Source organism: Electrophorus electricus, chromosome 6, assembly GCF_013358815.1.
Source record: "Electrophorus electricus isolate fEleEle1 chromosome 6, fEleEle1.pri, whole genome shotgun sequence".
NCBI classification, from domain to species: Eukaryota; Metazoa; Chordata; class Actinopteri; order Gymnotiformes; family Gymnotidae; genus Electrophorus; species Electrophorus electricus.
This window is the reverse complement of record NC_049540.1, coordinates 14,159,332-14,173,129: the sequence shown is the minus strand read 5'-3', so window position 1 is coordinate 14,173,129 and position 13,798 is coordinate 14,159,332. Positions and strand designations below refer to the sequence as shown.

General features: G+C 40.9%; 1 protein-coding gene across 5 annotated transcripts; it reads left to right on the top strand.

Moving 5' to 3' along the window:
- Window positions 1-183: 183 nt before the first annotated feature.
- LOC113588091 (PH and SEC7 domain-containing protein 4) lies at window positions 184-7,920 on the top strand. Of its 5 annotated transcripts, none has more exons than XM_027027131.2 (15): window positions 184-562; window positions 834-976; window positions 1,736-2,242; window positions 2,678-2,753; window positions 3,184-4,435; window positions 4,536-4,616; window positions 4,756-4,927; window positions 5,100-5,189; window positions 5,466-5,509; window positions 5,594-5,766; window positions 5,942-6,012; window positions 6,122-6,267; window positions 6,372-6,516; window positions 6,623-6,766; window positions 6,944-7,920. In XM_027027131.2, the coding sequence occupies exons 3-15, from the start codon at window positions 1,760-1,762 to the stop codon at window positions 7,235-7,237; spliced, it is 3,171 nt and encodes a 1,056-aa protein (XP_026882932.2). In that variant the 5' UTR covers window positions 184-562; window positions 834-976; window positions 1,736-1,759; the 3' UTR covers window positions 7,238-7,920. The 5 variants fall into 5 exon arrangements, with proteins under 5 accessions (XP_026882932.2, XP_026882931.2, XP_026882930.2 ...); XM_027027130.2 differs by having other exon boundaries at window positions 1,632-2,242; XM_027027129.2 differs by having other exon boundaries at window positions 1,627-2,242.
- Window positions 7,921-13,798: the final 5,878 nt, after the last annotated feature.

Sequence of the window (13,798 nt, the reverse complement as noted above, 5' to 3'; positions counted from 1 at the left end):
TTGCTATGCAGTATAATTTAGGCCAATACACTCTGCTTATGTGTTAGACATTATTGGTCCATGATTACTCACCAATATAAAAATAAGGCAGTTTGCATAATTACGTTTTTGTTAGATACTGTAGCCCTGCCTCCAACTTTCAGTTCCCTATAGCTTTTTCCTTAATTCACCAGACTACTCTTATACCGTAAGGATAAAATAGTTTGATTCTTATGAGTCTTAAGGCATTACACACCTGTTTTGGACTTCATTTTCATTATTAAGCCTATTTCTGACCTGTGGTGTTAGAACACTCAGACCGCACCAGTGACTGTTGTGAGATCAGCCTATGACAGGGCAACTAAAGAAAACACAAAGATCAAACAAACGAGCATTGTTCGACGTCAAGAAACTGGTCTGAACCTGACATCTATCTTCTGTCCTTTGTTGACAGCAACTGGTTGAGGTATTGAATAATCATTAAGACAACTAACTCGTAAGTGCTCATATTCTACAGGAAGAGGCGAGATGAGTACCAGCAGGAAATGAAGAGGAGAATGGACCCGGATGTGGGTTAAATGATGTGAGTAGAGCACATTTTGGGTGAGTGAGATATTAGCTTCAGAGTGTGGTTTTATGGGGGTGGTACATGTCCTAGAGAGCCCTTAATGATAAGGTCTCTTAGTCCTAAATGCCAATTTATAAACTCACCAGAGACATTACTAAAGTACTCACTCACAAACCATCTTCAAATACCTCTCTCTCTCTCTTTCTCTCTCTCTCTCTCTCTACATATTTATATAATTCTTTGTCTGTCTCTCTCTCGCTCTCGCTCTCGCTCTCGCTCTCTGTAGTGGTATATTTATGGCCAGGAAGTGTAACTGTTCCTCAGTGGTGACGGGTGTGCAGAAAGTCATTGCACAGCACATCCGTTGTGCACCTCTTGGAGTTGAGCTGAAGAAGGGTGTTTGATTAAGACACATGCCGACATAAGAAGGTGAGTCCAAACCAACTTTTGATTCAGTTATATTTTGATAAGGGGCCTTCTCTTATGACAGAAGTTGTTACAAATTATAATTTGTAACCAATGGCTGTGTGGTGACTGACGCTACTCATTAAACCTCATGTGTTCAGAACACATTTTAGTGAATATATAACTGGTTAAAGAATCAAATTTGATTTGACTTCACTTTTAAAATACAGTGTCAGTAATGATTCTTATCTTGTTGACATTATGAGTAAAACATTGTCAACTTTTATTTTTTAAGGTATTAAATATGTCCTTTACATGCTCAGCCAGTAGTTGAAACAGTAGTAGTAGTTGTTGAAGCTCCCTAACCCAATTGTTAGCATTTGTTGCACTTGCTGGCTGCCTGGCACGTTTTTCTGCATTCTTGTGTAAGATGGTCTTCTGTGTTGCAGTATTTGAATTACATGCACACAGTGGCTAACTTTGGCATAGTATTGTTCATCATAAAGAATGGATCTTAAAATGGTGCGGTACTACAGAAGTGGCATGAACTGTGCATTTTTGGGAAATGGATTGCTTTATTTTCAGTGTTAATTAACATTAAAGGAGATCCAATATTTATGTTTGTAAGTACTATATAATTTTGTAGAAAGCCCTAACCCAAAGTCTGTTTTTAGTATAGCAGTAATTGCCAAGTTACCGTTTATGTGGAGATGGATACCCCACTTACACCCATCCAGGAGAGTCAATAGCGAGCTTTACACCTCGTTGCCCTGTCCTCTGCAGCCTGAGCTTCTGAGGTTCACCATCATGGAAAGGAATCTCATTTTTCCTGTCCAGTCGCACTATCAGGAAACGGATGGGTTTGAGGCAGAACAACCTGAGCCGTACTTGGAGGCCAAGTTGTACATTGAAAGGATGGAGCAAGAGAGTAAGAGACGTCAGAAAGAAGCATGCAAGGATGGAAGCGACGGACCACTGCCCCCGGATGGCCCGGAACCCTTAGAGCATGGGGTGTCTGTGACAGTGTACCCCATTAGGATTCCCAGCGTGCATTTGACTTGTGCTACCGTGCAATGGGATGTGCCCTCGCCCTCGAGCTCTGTGAATGAGATTAACTGTAGAGATGGAGCTTGCTTGGATTTGGTAGTTGATCCCTTGTCCTCAGACATGCCTTCCTTGAGCCAGGAGGATATTACTGTCTTGATCCCAGAGAAGGAGCATAGACAGACAGACACTGTATTGCAGCAAGTGCCAAATGTAACTGCAAAAGCCCAAGATGACTCCTCCCAGGTATGTCAGCCAAACAGGAAGGTCTGTGTGGTTTGGTTTCTAAAGTAGTACTTCTTAATATGACTGCTAGAAATATATTAATCTCTCAATGTTTATTTAATACTATAGAAATGTAAATACTAGCTTTCATTCTTTGTATTTTCTATTTTAAAAATGCTTGTTACATGTTTAAACTTGCATATATAAAAGGAGCATTATATGATTGAGATTTGACTTTAACTAGCAAAAGTAGTTATCAGCTATGAGACTGATACTCAATAAACACATTAAGGTTAGGGCATAATTTTTTTGAAACACAGTATGTACTGGTTAAACAAGTCAAATATGTATAGATTTTTAGCAGTTACTGTCAAGGGAGATTTCCAACTCTGACATCAGAGGCATATGTGAGCTTCAGTTCACGATATGAGTTTAGAGGTGTTATTCTTCTTACAGATGTATCATACACCAGACATGAATGAAAATGTATGCATAATGCCATCAAATGAGAAGGACCAAGCACCATTCAAAGGTAATGGTTACACTGTTAATGAAATCTGAAGTCATTTATTAAAGTAGAATTATTTAATAATTTCTCTAACATCACAATTTAAGTGGTGAGTATTGTATGTGATAGCAGTAGTGAGGTGGCTAGAAAAACTCAGCTGTTTGGTTGTTCATAGGATGATGTGACCATGATGACTTGATGATTTTTCAGTGTAATTTCCTGTTTTACTTGTGTATATCAAGCAACCTAGATGCACCCACTATAATTTTCCAGCTGCCTATTCTCTTCTGAGAGTAGGTAGTTCATAATGTATTAGTTAACTATTTAAAAAGGCCCTTCTGTACAGCTTACACTTTGGTATATGTTTTATAAAGGCATTTCAGACAATACTGCTGACTGCCACATAAGAGTCAACTTGAAAGTGTGTTTGTCTATTCTTCTCCATTATTTTTAGACACTTCACGGACATCAGTGGCCAGTGAAGATAATGGATCTGGAACATTTGATAAGAATTTTGAAAAAATACAAAGCAATGTCAGCAGCGAGGACTCAGAGATCCAGTTTTGCATTGAGAGCTCGGATGCTCTGGAAGAGAAAAACAAAAACATAAAAGACACAGCAGCAGAAGCTAAGCAATCACTGGGGGACGCAGGAACAACAAACGCATGCATGGAGCTTTACTCCGAGGAAGGCAGGGAGAGACGTGGCAGTAGTGAAAATGATCTTTGCCATTATGAAGAGGACATAGATTCTAAACACCATTCAAGAACAGCTGGCCAAAATTTAGAAGAAGACCATTCACAGCAAACTGAGGAGCCTAACTTAATGGAAAGGTCCAATCAAACGCATCCGTCCAGTACTGCAGCATCAGGTGAAAAGGCAGAGCTGCCACCTGAATTTCCCTGTGGTGCTAAGCAATCGATAGAGGAAATAGATTCTGAAATGGTGAAGCCAAAGATGGATCCAGAGTTATCACAATCAGAACAGTTAGAGACAACAGGAAATTCTGACAAGTCACAGCAAGTCATATCTGTTGCAACACTGGATATGACCAGTAATGAAATGGCTCAGCTGGAGCAATTACAACATGAGAAGCTGCAAGAATCCATGCAGGTCTGCAGGCCAGAGGAACAGATATGTGGTGGGCATGTAGAAAGCTCACTTGAAATGGAACCTCCTGAAGATACACAACAAATAGAATGGCTAACAGGAATAGAACCCTCACATCAGGTAGCACAGTACAATTCTTCAGATGAGGTAGAACAATGTGAACAGTCAAAACATCAAGAAGATTCACTTGATAAGAAGCTCATAGAAGACTTCAAGCAATCTGGATGTTCTGAAATAGAACCCTCAAGACAGCCAAATGAATCAAAAATCTTGAGTGTGAGAGAATCTTCTGAGCTGTCAAAACAATCTGAGTTTTCTGTTGAGAAAAAACCCTTGGAATATTCCGATGAATCAGACATTTCTCATGAGGAAAAACTTTCTAAACAATCAAAACAAAATGAATGCTCCAGTGAGGAAGAACTAGAGAGACAGGTTCTACAGACACCACTGATGCCAGAGTCTGTAGAACCTGTGGTTCTGTATGAGAACGGCAACGCACAGGTTACGGACAGGGAGAAGGCCCGCAAGCTTGCTGAGAGACTCTACAGGCTTGAGAATATTCAGCGTACAGATGTGGTCCAACATCTGGACAAAGAGTGAGTCAATGTTAAGGACTCTTGAGGATAGCCCTTGGACTTACCACTTGCTCCACTCATGTAGCCTTGTTGTTTTTTGTTTTTTGTTTTTTTTTATTAGCAATGACTTCAGTCGTGCTGTTGGTGAGGAGTACCTTAAGTTCTTTGACTTCACAAACCAAAACCTGGATGAAGCTATTCGGTGAGATCCTTAGACTTCAGAGATTTAGTACTCAGTAAATTTCAGCAGAAAGATTCTAATATAAATTCAGCCTTAAACTGTTTCATAAATTGTGAGTTGCCTCCTGTTCTCACTTCTGTGAGTCACATTCCTGCTTCAGGTCCTTTCTGAATGAGGTGGTTCTGATTGGCGAGTCTCAGGAGAGGGAGCGGGTCCTGGAATGTTTCTCTAACCGCTACCAGCAGTGCAACGCTGACATGTATAATTCAGCTGGGGCCGTGCACACGCTCACGTGTGCTTTGATGCTGCTTAACACAGACCTGCATGGACAGGTACGTCTGACTTCAGAAATGCAGCGGGCAATTTGAACATGCTTTTTACAGGACTCCTGACGCAATCATTTTGGGGTTTAACTTTGTAGGCTTCCGTTAAGCTATACAAATGCACTCTTCCTACTGGCTATTTGTTGGTCCTGTGTAAGTTACATGTCTGTATTTTCATCAGAATGTTGGCAAAGCGATGTCCTTTACTGACTTTGTGTCTAATCTGAATGGGATGAACGAAGGAGAAAATTTCAACAAAGACTTATTGAAGGTGAGAGGAATTGTTCATATCAAGTGTACTTAAATAACATTTTATATGCAGTTCTGGAATTCTCAGGAGCTTTCAAATCTATTCTTTCTCGCAAGGAAATAACTGAATTACATACTTTGAGTTGATGTATACATATGAAGATCATAGTACAGACCAAGACTTGGTGAAGATGAAGCACCTTAGGTTGAAAGTTTGTTTTTTTTTTTTTTTTTTTAAACTGACATTTCCCCCCCTTTTTATTGTAATGACTAATCTTTTCTTCAAAATATTTTTCAGACGCTTTACAACTCGATCAAGAATCACCAGCTTGAGTGGGCAGTGTGAGTTGACCTTTGCTTGCTGCTTTCAGACATATTTCTTGTGCTATTTCCTCCTCTCATCTTCTATCTTGTCTTTCTTCCTAGCGAGGAGACGTATCTGGTGAAATCAATGAGCTTGGACCCGGAATCGGATCAGGATGCATCCCTTCGCTCAAAGAGCAACCCATTCCAGGACATCGCACATGACAAGAAGGCTACCGTTTTCCAGAAAGGCTTCTTGAAGCGCAAAGCACATGCTGACATAGATGGCAAGCGCAGTAAGTGAGCAAGAACATCTGTGTAGTTGCTGTAGAGCCATTAATCAGCAAAGTCCTGCAATATCGTTCCTCAACTTTGGTGATTTAGTTAGGTCATTAATTTTAATGAGAAATTACTTGGTTTTAAATCATTAAAATTCATAATAATATGAATTTTTTTTACACTCTATGACAGCTCCTTGGGGAAAGAGAAGTTGGAAGATTTTTTATGCAGTACTTAAAGGAATGGTGCTCTACTTACAGAAGGTATGTGTTGTTGTATATATTGTTTTATAGTATAATGGCATATTGTGGAACAGAAGCGTAATGCTGGCTCATCTCCTCTCTCTCTCTCTCTCTCTCTCATATCTTTCAGGATGAATACAGAAAGGATTGGCAGAGTTCCGAGGAGGTGCTTAGTATTCATCATGCCCTGGCTGAGAGAGCGCAGGACTACACCAAGAGACCTCATGTGTTCCGCCTGCAAACCGCTGACTGGAGGGTCTTCCTCTTTGAGGCAGCGTGAGTGTCCTAGCATGCTGAGCATGTCCAGCACAACCCCACAACATGCAATGTGGTGTGCTGATTAAGCTAAGCATGTCATGTTCTCCTACTGCCTTCTTTAGGTCAACAGAGCAGATGAACTCGTGGATTGGCCGACTTAACCTGGTGTCGGCTTTATACTCCTCTCCTCCGTTTCCTGCAGCTGTAGGCTCTCAGAGGAGATTCTGCAGGCCCATCCTACCTGCAACTCAGTCTGCACTCACTCTGGTTGCCTACCATCTTCAAGACATTAAAGCTTTCACTCCGATGAAGGAGTTTTGATGGCGTCAGTGTGCTTCTTTTGTGTGATACAAATGTCCTTTTGTGTGAATAGGAGAAGCAGCTGCAGTCTCATGCAGCCTCGCTGCAGTCCTTTCAAGAGGACCTGAATGCACTACAGCAGGGGGTGCCAGAGGGCCGCAAGAAAGCCAGAGAAATGGAGGAGCACAGACTCAGAGAGGAGTATCTACAACATGAGGTTTGGACTTTTAAGCACATTTTAATTTAACTTTTTAATTTAACACATAATTTAAGCACATTTTATGGGTAGCATAAATCTAAATGTTATACTAATATGAAATACTTTCTCTCACTTTTGTGTATTTGTTATGTGGGTGAGAACATATTTATACTTGTTCTCTTGCTCTCTTTACAGAGATGTCGTTATGAGACTTATGTTCAAATACTGGAGGTCTGGCAGACACTCAGCAAGTCTTCAGAAACAGCTAGTGGGACAGACCTTACTCATTTTGACAAAGAGCTGTGGAAAGGAATCGCCATGGAAGATGAGGAGGATGATGAGATCGATGGAGGGATGATGCGATCTCATTCCAGTCCATCTCTCGAGCTAGAAGTAGCTCCTCCACCGATTGTGAAAGTGAGGCGTAACATCTCAGAGAGACGGACATATCGGAAGATAGTTATTCCTCGACGTAACAAGGAGTTATGAGACAAAATGGAACAAGACTTTATTACCCAGTCCTGTACGAGTAGTGCAGAAGCGCTTCAAAAGGCCAATTACCATTGCAACAGTGTTTATAAAGCTATGCTACAAGCATCTCTCAGACCTCAGGTTATTTCATGTTTTGCTGTTTACTTCTTATTTACCAGTTCTGTGCTTCTTACCGTTCTCAGTTTGTCCCCTTTTCTCCTACTCACTGATACTGTCCACAAGAGGGCAGTATTGAACGGGTAATAGCGAGTACCAATTGCCTTCATCTGAGATTTGCTATAGAGACACATTTCTACAGATGGTTTCCTGATCAGTCACCACAGGCCATACTCTTTTCTTTCACATTCTACCGAGTGCTAGACAGTTAATGAACAGTGAAAAGTGAGATCATAAAAGCTCTCAATAGTGGCATTTATAGTTAGCATTTTGAGCCCATTTTGATGTCATATTTTGCACATTTGTTTAAGATGTCCATTTTACTTTGATATAAGTAACTTGGAGTTTAAATTATGTTAAAGTTTTATCATGATCAAGATACAATGTGTAAATCTATTCTATAATATTCATTTAAAAAGTAATGCATATGTATGTTGCATTTTTTTTTTTTAAATGTATTTTGAAGTCTAGGCCAAATGCGTTTCTGTAGCGCAAAGAAAAAAAAACAATAAAGGAAAAATACCTTGCCAATCATTTTAAGACAGCATAGGAATTTTTAAATCCCCAAGTTCGTAAATAAATCTTCAAGCATTATAACTGTATAAATATAACTAAGTTTTCTCCACATGTATCTATTTAATGTTTTGTCAAAGTTGTTGTTAACAAAACCAACTTAATAGCTATGAGAAAGGTGCCAGGAGGATGTTCCTTCACTGATCTGTATCTGTCCACTGTTAGCCTCCTGACGGAGGAAGCAAGTAATCCTGGGATTGTGTTACACATTTAGCATCCTCTCTTTCCTTCCAACAGATCGTTTTGCTTTGCTTTGCTTTGCTACAGGAGTAGGACTGGGACCAAATGATCAGTTCCTCTTACAATAGTACCTCAGTGTAATGTCTGAATGGAGCGGCTGTATGTCCACTAAATAGCATTATATCCTTTCATTTGAATAGCAGTGTGCCATTGAGATAAGGTCTGATGCTGGAGATGTCTTGGCTGCTTGAAGCATTGATTGATTGTACCTGTAGGCTGGAGCATTGTTCAGTATGTGTTGGAAAGATAAAGATCTCAAGGCTCAATATCAGATAAGCTAAAAGCAGGTTGTTGATACGTAAACACTTCTTGAGGAAAAGCACCATCGCAACCTCAATGAGTCAGAAAATGACTGAACGCCTACTGGAAATATATACATATATATATACACACACACCTCTGACTTTACCCATCACTATTGACTAAATGCCTACACTAATTTAAGAATAAATAGAAAGTTAATCATCAACACAGTTGGGCTGGCTGCTAGACCATAAACACAACCTGTCAAACTGTTTGAAGTTCAGGAGGACAAAATTAGTTTATATCTGGCATTTTAAGCATTACGTTTTGGTGTTTCAGAATTTTAACGGACAAACAATAAAAATCCTGGTGCTCATAGCATCCATGTAGGTTTTTCAACATGGCAGCTGCCTGAGCTCAACCTGTTTGAAGTGCTCCTACAGCGGTAGTAGCCTCCACACTGTGGCGTTGGTGTGAAGTCATGACCACGACCGCATGCAGGGCCCACGAGGCGTGACTGCCTCAGAGTACCGTCTGACTGCTCTTCCCCACTCACGGCGGCTGTGACTGCGAGCCTCGGCCGATGTGGAGTCTATGAGGAGCCTGTTTTTGTTCCCTTCAGGCTGCCTGGCTGAAGTGCTTTGTGGTGGACTGTCAGGCCTGGTTGAGTAATTAAAAAGGCAAGCAGAGGTTTACCTTCATTAAGGGCCTTGGCCCACACTTAGCCACTGCAAATACTCTTCTCTGGCATTCTTTCACGCTACCTCCACCTCTGTGGCTCCTGGCTAATTGCTCTGTCTGGAAAATTCCCAAAGATGTCCTCTTTGTTTTGCCATAGGACTGCCGTACTCTGTCTGTGGTCTTTTCTTATTGTTGGATCTTTTCAATCTGTACATAACGTTGTTTGTGTCCTCTCGTGTACTGCGTGGCTCTGAGGCAAGTTTGAATGTACTACCCTGCAATCCCTCCCCTTCATCCTGGTTCATTTGTGACTGGCTTCCATGGCTCTCCTGACACACATTCTCCATCTGGTACTCACGCCTCGCGCACTCTACTTGTTACTTTTTATCTTTAGCCATCTTTAGCCAAGTATCCCCTCCTGTCTGCGTCCACCATTTCAGCAATTTTCTGCTTCACCATTCCCTTACTCTGACTATTGTTGCTTTCAATTTTCTTTGGGTGGTATTAATCATTTGATGTAAACTGATTGATTATCTGGCTCAAAACCATGGACTTTATATACTAAAAATATATTTTTCAAGAGTGAAATTTTCTAGCCTATTTTTCTAGCTACTGCTACTAACATTTCCCCATTAAAAGCCCCTACCGGATTTCAAATGAACTTTCTGCTCATGTCTTTGGCATACACTTGACCTTTTGGGTCTTCAGTGCCTCTGGGTCTATGGGCTGAAACTCAAACTGTGGTGAAAACTAACATGCCATACTCAGCAAATACCTCAGTCTCCATTAGGGTTGGGATTTAGTTCATGAATATGCACACATTCTTTCTGTGCCACTGCCAAGATTATGCTCTTACTACAAAATGATTGTGAACAATGTAGAATTTTATGTTGAGATTTTTCATTCCACTGACATCTGCCTTCCCTTTCAATGTGCCTTTTTTCAAACTGCTGTTTGCCATGTTTTTATACCACACATCTGCATTCTATTTTCCCAAGCACATGCAGGTCTGGGCCACTTGTCTATGATGCCAGCCCCACACCGTCCCTCTATAGAAAGCTTTTTTTGCAGTTGTTTCAGCAACAGCGGTGGAGCTGACGTAAAGTGCCTGCCTAGCTCAGGGGCAGTGAAGCTCCTGACCCATGTTTGCCTTCACCTCTGCAACATGCTGCTTCCACTGACAACACTACCTGGCGTGTGCTCCAGTGTATTTAGCTGCTTCTCAACACAGGCAATGAGCTGCATCCTGCTCGCCTCCTGAAGCGGCAGGTCCACCTGGAAGCAATCCGCCGATGCTGGCTGTCGATTAACAGGCATTAACGAGGATAAGGCACATGGCACACTGCACAGGCATTTTTTGTAAACAATATATAACATGATAATGGGTTATGTATGTACAGACAGATGGCTGCTTGCTTGCAACTGGTAAAGCGCTTCAGTCCTTCTAGAACATGGAACATTATCAAAGTTCCAAACTTCTAATTTTGTTATTGTGGTCAATATTATTGAGAACACACAGAGAAATAGCCAGAATGCACTGGTCACAAAAAATTGCTAAATTGTAAGATATGCCAAGGGTCTGACAACAAAAACATGACAACAGAAACAGCAGTGGCAAAGAAAAACAGTGGCCTTTTAGATGGATATTTAATTGTGTATTGAAATGTGCTGAACAATACAGAAATATGACCTCACAAATGACATTAAAAGTGAATAATCACTTCCTTAACCCAGATCAAAAATATACATCGTGAGGTTCGCCAACCTATAATATGTGGCAAGGTTACTATTTAGATGCTGCTTGTGTTCACCACAAGAATACATAACATTGTGTGCATGGAACCTGATCTATGGGGGGGGGAAAAACATTATATACAGTTAGGTCAACTTTCAACACCAATATCAGAACACAGTTGTGTTTGAGAAAAGCCAAAATATACCTTTAACTCTGTTGCCAACTGTTAAACATGGAAGTGGTCCATAATGGTTTGGCTAGACATCTCCTGAGATGCATTTGGTCAGATGATTACTCTGTATGGTTCAATAACAGCTATTTTATGAGGCTATTTTACATGCCTGGACCTTGTTGGCTGTTTGGCTGTGATCTAGCATAAATACAGACTGCAATGTTTTAAGAAAGGAAATACACTTTAGGTCTTCCAGCACATTAAATTCACTCTGAGATGAATCTAGTCATATTTTAAGTACGTTAGTGTTCCACATGCTTTTATCATAATGGCCACTGTGATTTTGTAATGGAGCAAATATTGGTACCTTCAAACGGCCTGCTGAGCCTTGAGAACCTGAAGTCAAAAGTTCAGACAATATCTCCTAAGGGCTGTATCTGATACCTGGCAAATTCCAACCAGGTAAGAGCATATAAAAGAGCAAGCTTGTGTGTGTAAGAGTGGAGCAAGATAACAGGGTAGAATACCAGTGCTTTGTTTCATTTGTCTGTTGTGGTGTCTCTAGTCAATAGGACTTCCTGCCCCTGGGGTTCTTGACAAATGAATTGGTCAAAGAGAATAATTTAAATTCTCTACAGGGTTCTTCAAAGTATCCATTAAAAATATGGGTTTGTTTATTGATGATGTTCTGGAGCTTTAATGAATAAGCAAGAAGCTATGCTCATGGGATACATGAACTTTGTAGTACTTAAATATCAGGAAACATTTGCTCAGATTAACCCACATAGCATGTAGCTATGAGTTATTTGTTATGCCGTAAATGCATTTCAAAAAATGCAAAATCTGTAACAATTTCACCACATATAATTCAAGTTCTTCACCACATGCACAGTTCACATTAAGGCAGTGTAAAATATATATGCATTACCCAATTCAATAAACAAAACAGAATCTCGCATGTAAGGCAAATTAACACACAAAATCACTTATAGCTAATTCATTTTCTTCTAAAGATGGTGCAAACTCTCTGTGACAACCTGGCTGGTTTCACATTAATGAACTATGTGCTACTGATATCAATTAATGAAGTTTATTCATTCACCCAATCTGGGTTAAGTGTTTCACGTCAAGTCACAATGGCTGTGCATTTGGACTCGTATACATTTAGCAGGCGGGAATTACTGGAGCTTTCTTGTGTTGCCATTCACCATTTCCACTAACAGTGCAGCTTAATTCATTTAGCCAGACAAATATTGTCTAGCAGACAATGCTAAAGGGGAATTTGAGTTTGTTGTCGATGAATGTCTCAGTCCAGGATACAAATGAAAAAGTTTCCAGTTGACTAGCCCAGGACAGAGGGATGTAAACTCCTCTCTCTCTCACACACACACACACACACACACACACACACACACACACACACACACAGAGGCCAGACTGTCTTTTTGGCAGGAGCTCCTCAAGGGGCCTCTGTGCATCTCTTATTTGGGCCCTGTAATGATAGCAGCGCACGCACACACACACACACACACACACACACACACACACACACACACACACACACACACACACACACACACCGCCCCAGCACCATAACACTCCCTGTGCCAGAGGTAGTTACCCTGTGCGCCAGCCCCATCCTGCTGGCTTTGTCCTCCCTCAGCTGTTCCAGCCTAGTGCCTGTATTGTGCTGCCGGGCTCATTACTGGCACAAGCATAGCCCAAGCCACCACACTAATAGGTCCACTGTCACCCTGAACTACAGAGAGGGAGGGGCAATGGTTTGAACTAGGGAGAGCCCTTAAAAGACGAAGTACTACCTCTGGCGTTCTGAGTAGACGTTCTTGTTTTTGCCCATTCCTTTGGCGTCTCAGGACTTTTATTTTGTCACTCGCGGTCATTATGCTATTGGCAGCATCCCATTTGGCACGACTGATCAAGAAGTTTGAGGTTCGTGACAGGTTTGGGTTGTGTCATGTATGCTACTATGAAAAGCAGCGTCGTTTTCTTGAAAAACTCTTTCGCACAGTTCCACAATGCCCGTTTGTTTCTGCATGCGTGAGCACGTAAGTTTACATTTGTGTATCCTCTACAGAAATGTAAGAGGGCCACCCACTTCAACTTCACAAAGAGAAGTGTGTGGAACGTTAAGGTTCACAGAGAGCAGGAGTAAAGCGAAGCTAGAACGGAAAGCCAGGACAGGGCTGGCCTTTATTGAGGGACTTAAGCATGAGAGAGCCAGGAGGAGTAATTTTTAACTTCAGCAATTTAACGTGGAGTTAATTAAGCCGTGCTCTATGTAGCAGATGTAACATTACAATACCTCTGGAGCAGTTTAACTCAATATCAGGCTCAAAGACACAATGACAGTGTGGAAAGCCCTGAATTTCCCCGCAGAAATTTGACATTGCCTCATGAATTTTTTTACGTTCAACTTATGAACGCTACCACATTTACACTCTTGAGGCAACGTTGCCACCAGCTCTTGGTAAAATATCAGTAATCAAAGGAATTAAAAATATGGTAAAATGTCAACCATCAGAGGAATTAATATTCGCAAACACGCAACTTACTAAATAGGGATATGCAAACTATTTTGCATACGCTGCGTACACTATATTCAGTTCTTCTATCTTACTCTTGTGTATCCCCCTTTCCTTCAGTAATGTATCTTTTAAAAAGACCACAAATACTTAATAGCGTGTATTAGTTTGTAACTAGATAGTCAGCAGTTCACCTAGGCCTACCTGATTTTCTG

Coding starts and splice junctions, on each gene's coding strand:
- LOC113588091 (XM_027027130.2), top strand. CDS start 1,655: ATGTGGAGATGGATACCCCACTTACACCCATCCAGGAGAGTCAATAGC. Junction 4,928..5,099: donor ACACAGACCTGCATGGACAG/GTACGTCTGACT, acceptor TATTTTCATCAG/AATGTTGGCAAAGCGATGTC. Junction 5,510..5,593: donor CACCAGCTTGAGTGGGCAGT/GTGAGTTGACCT, acceptor CTTTCTTCCTAG/CGAGGAGACGTATCTGGTGA.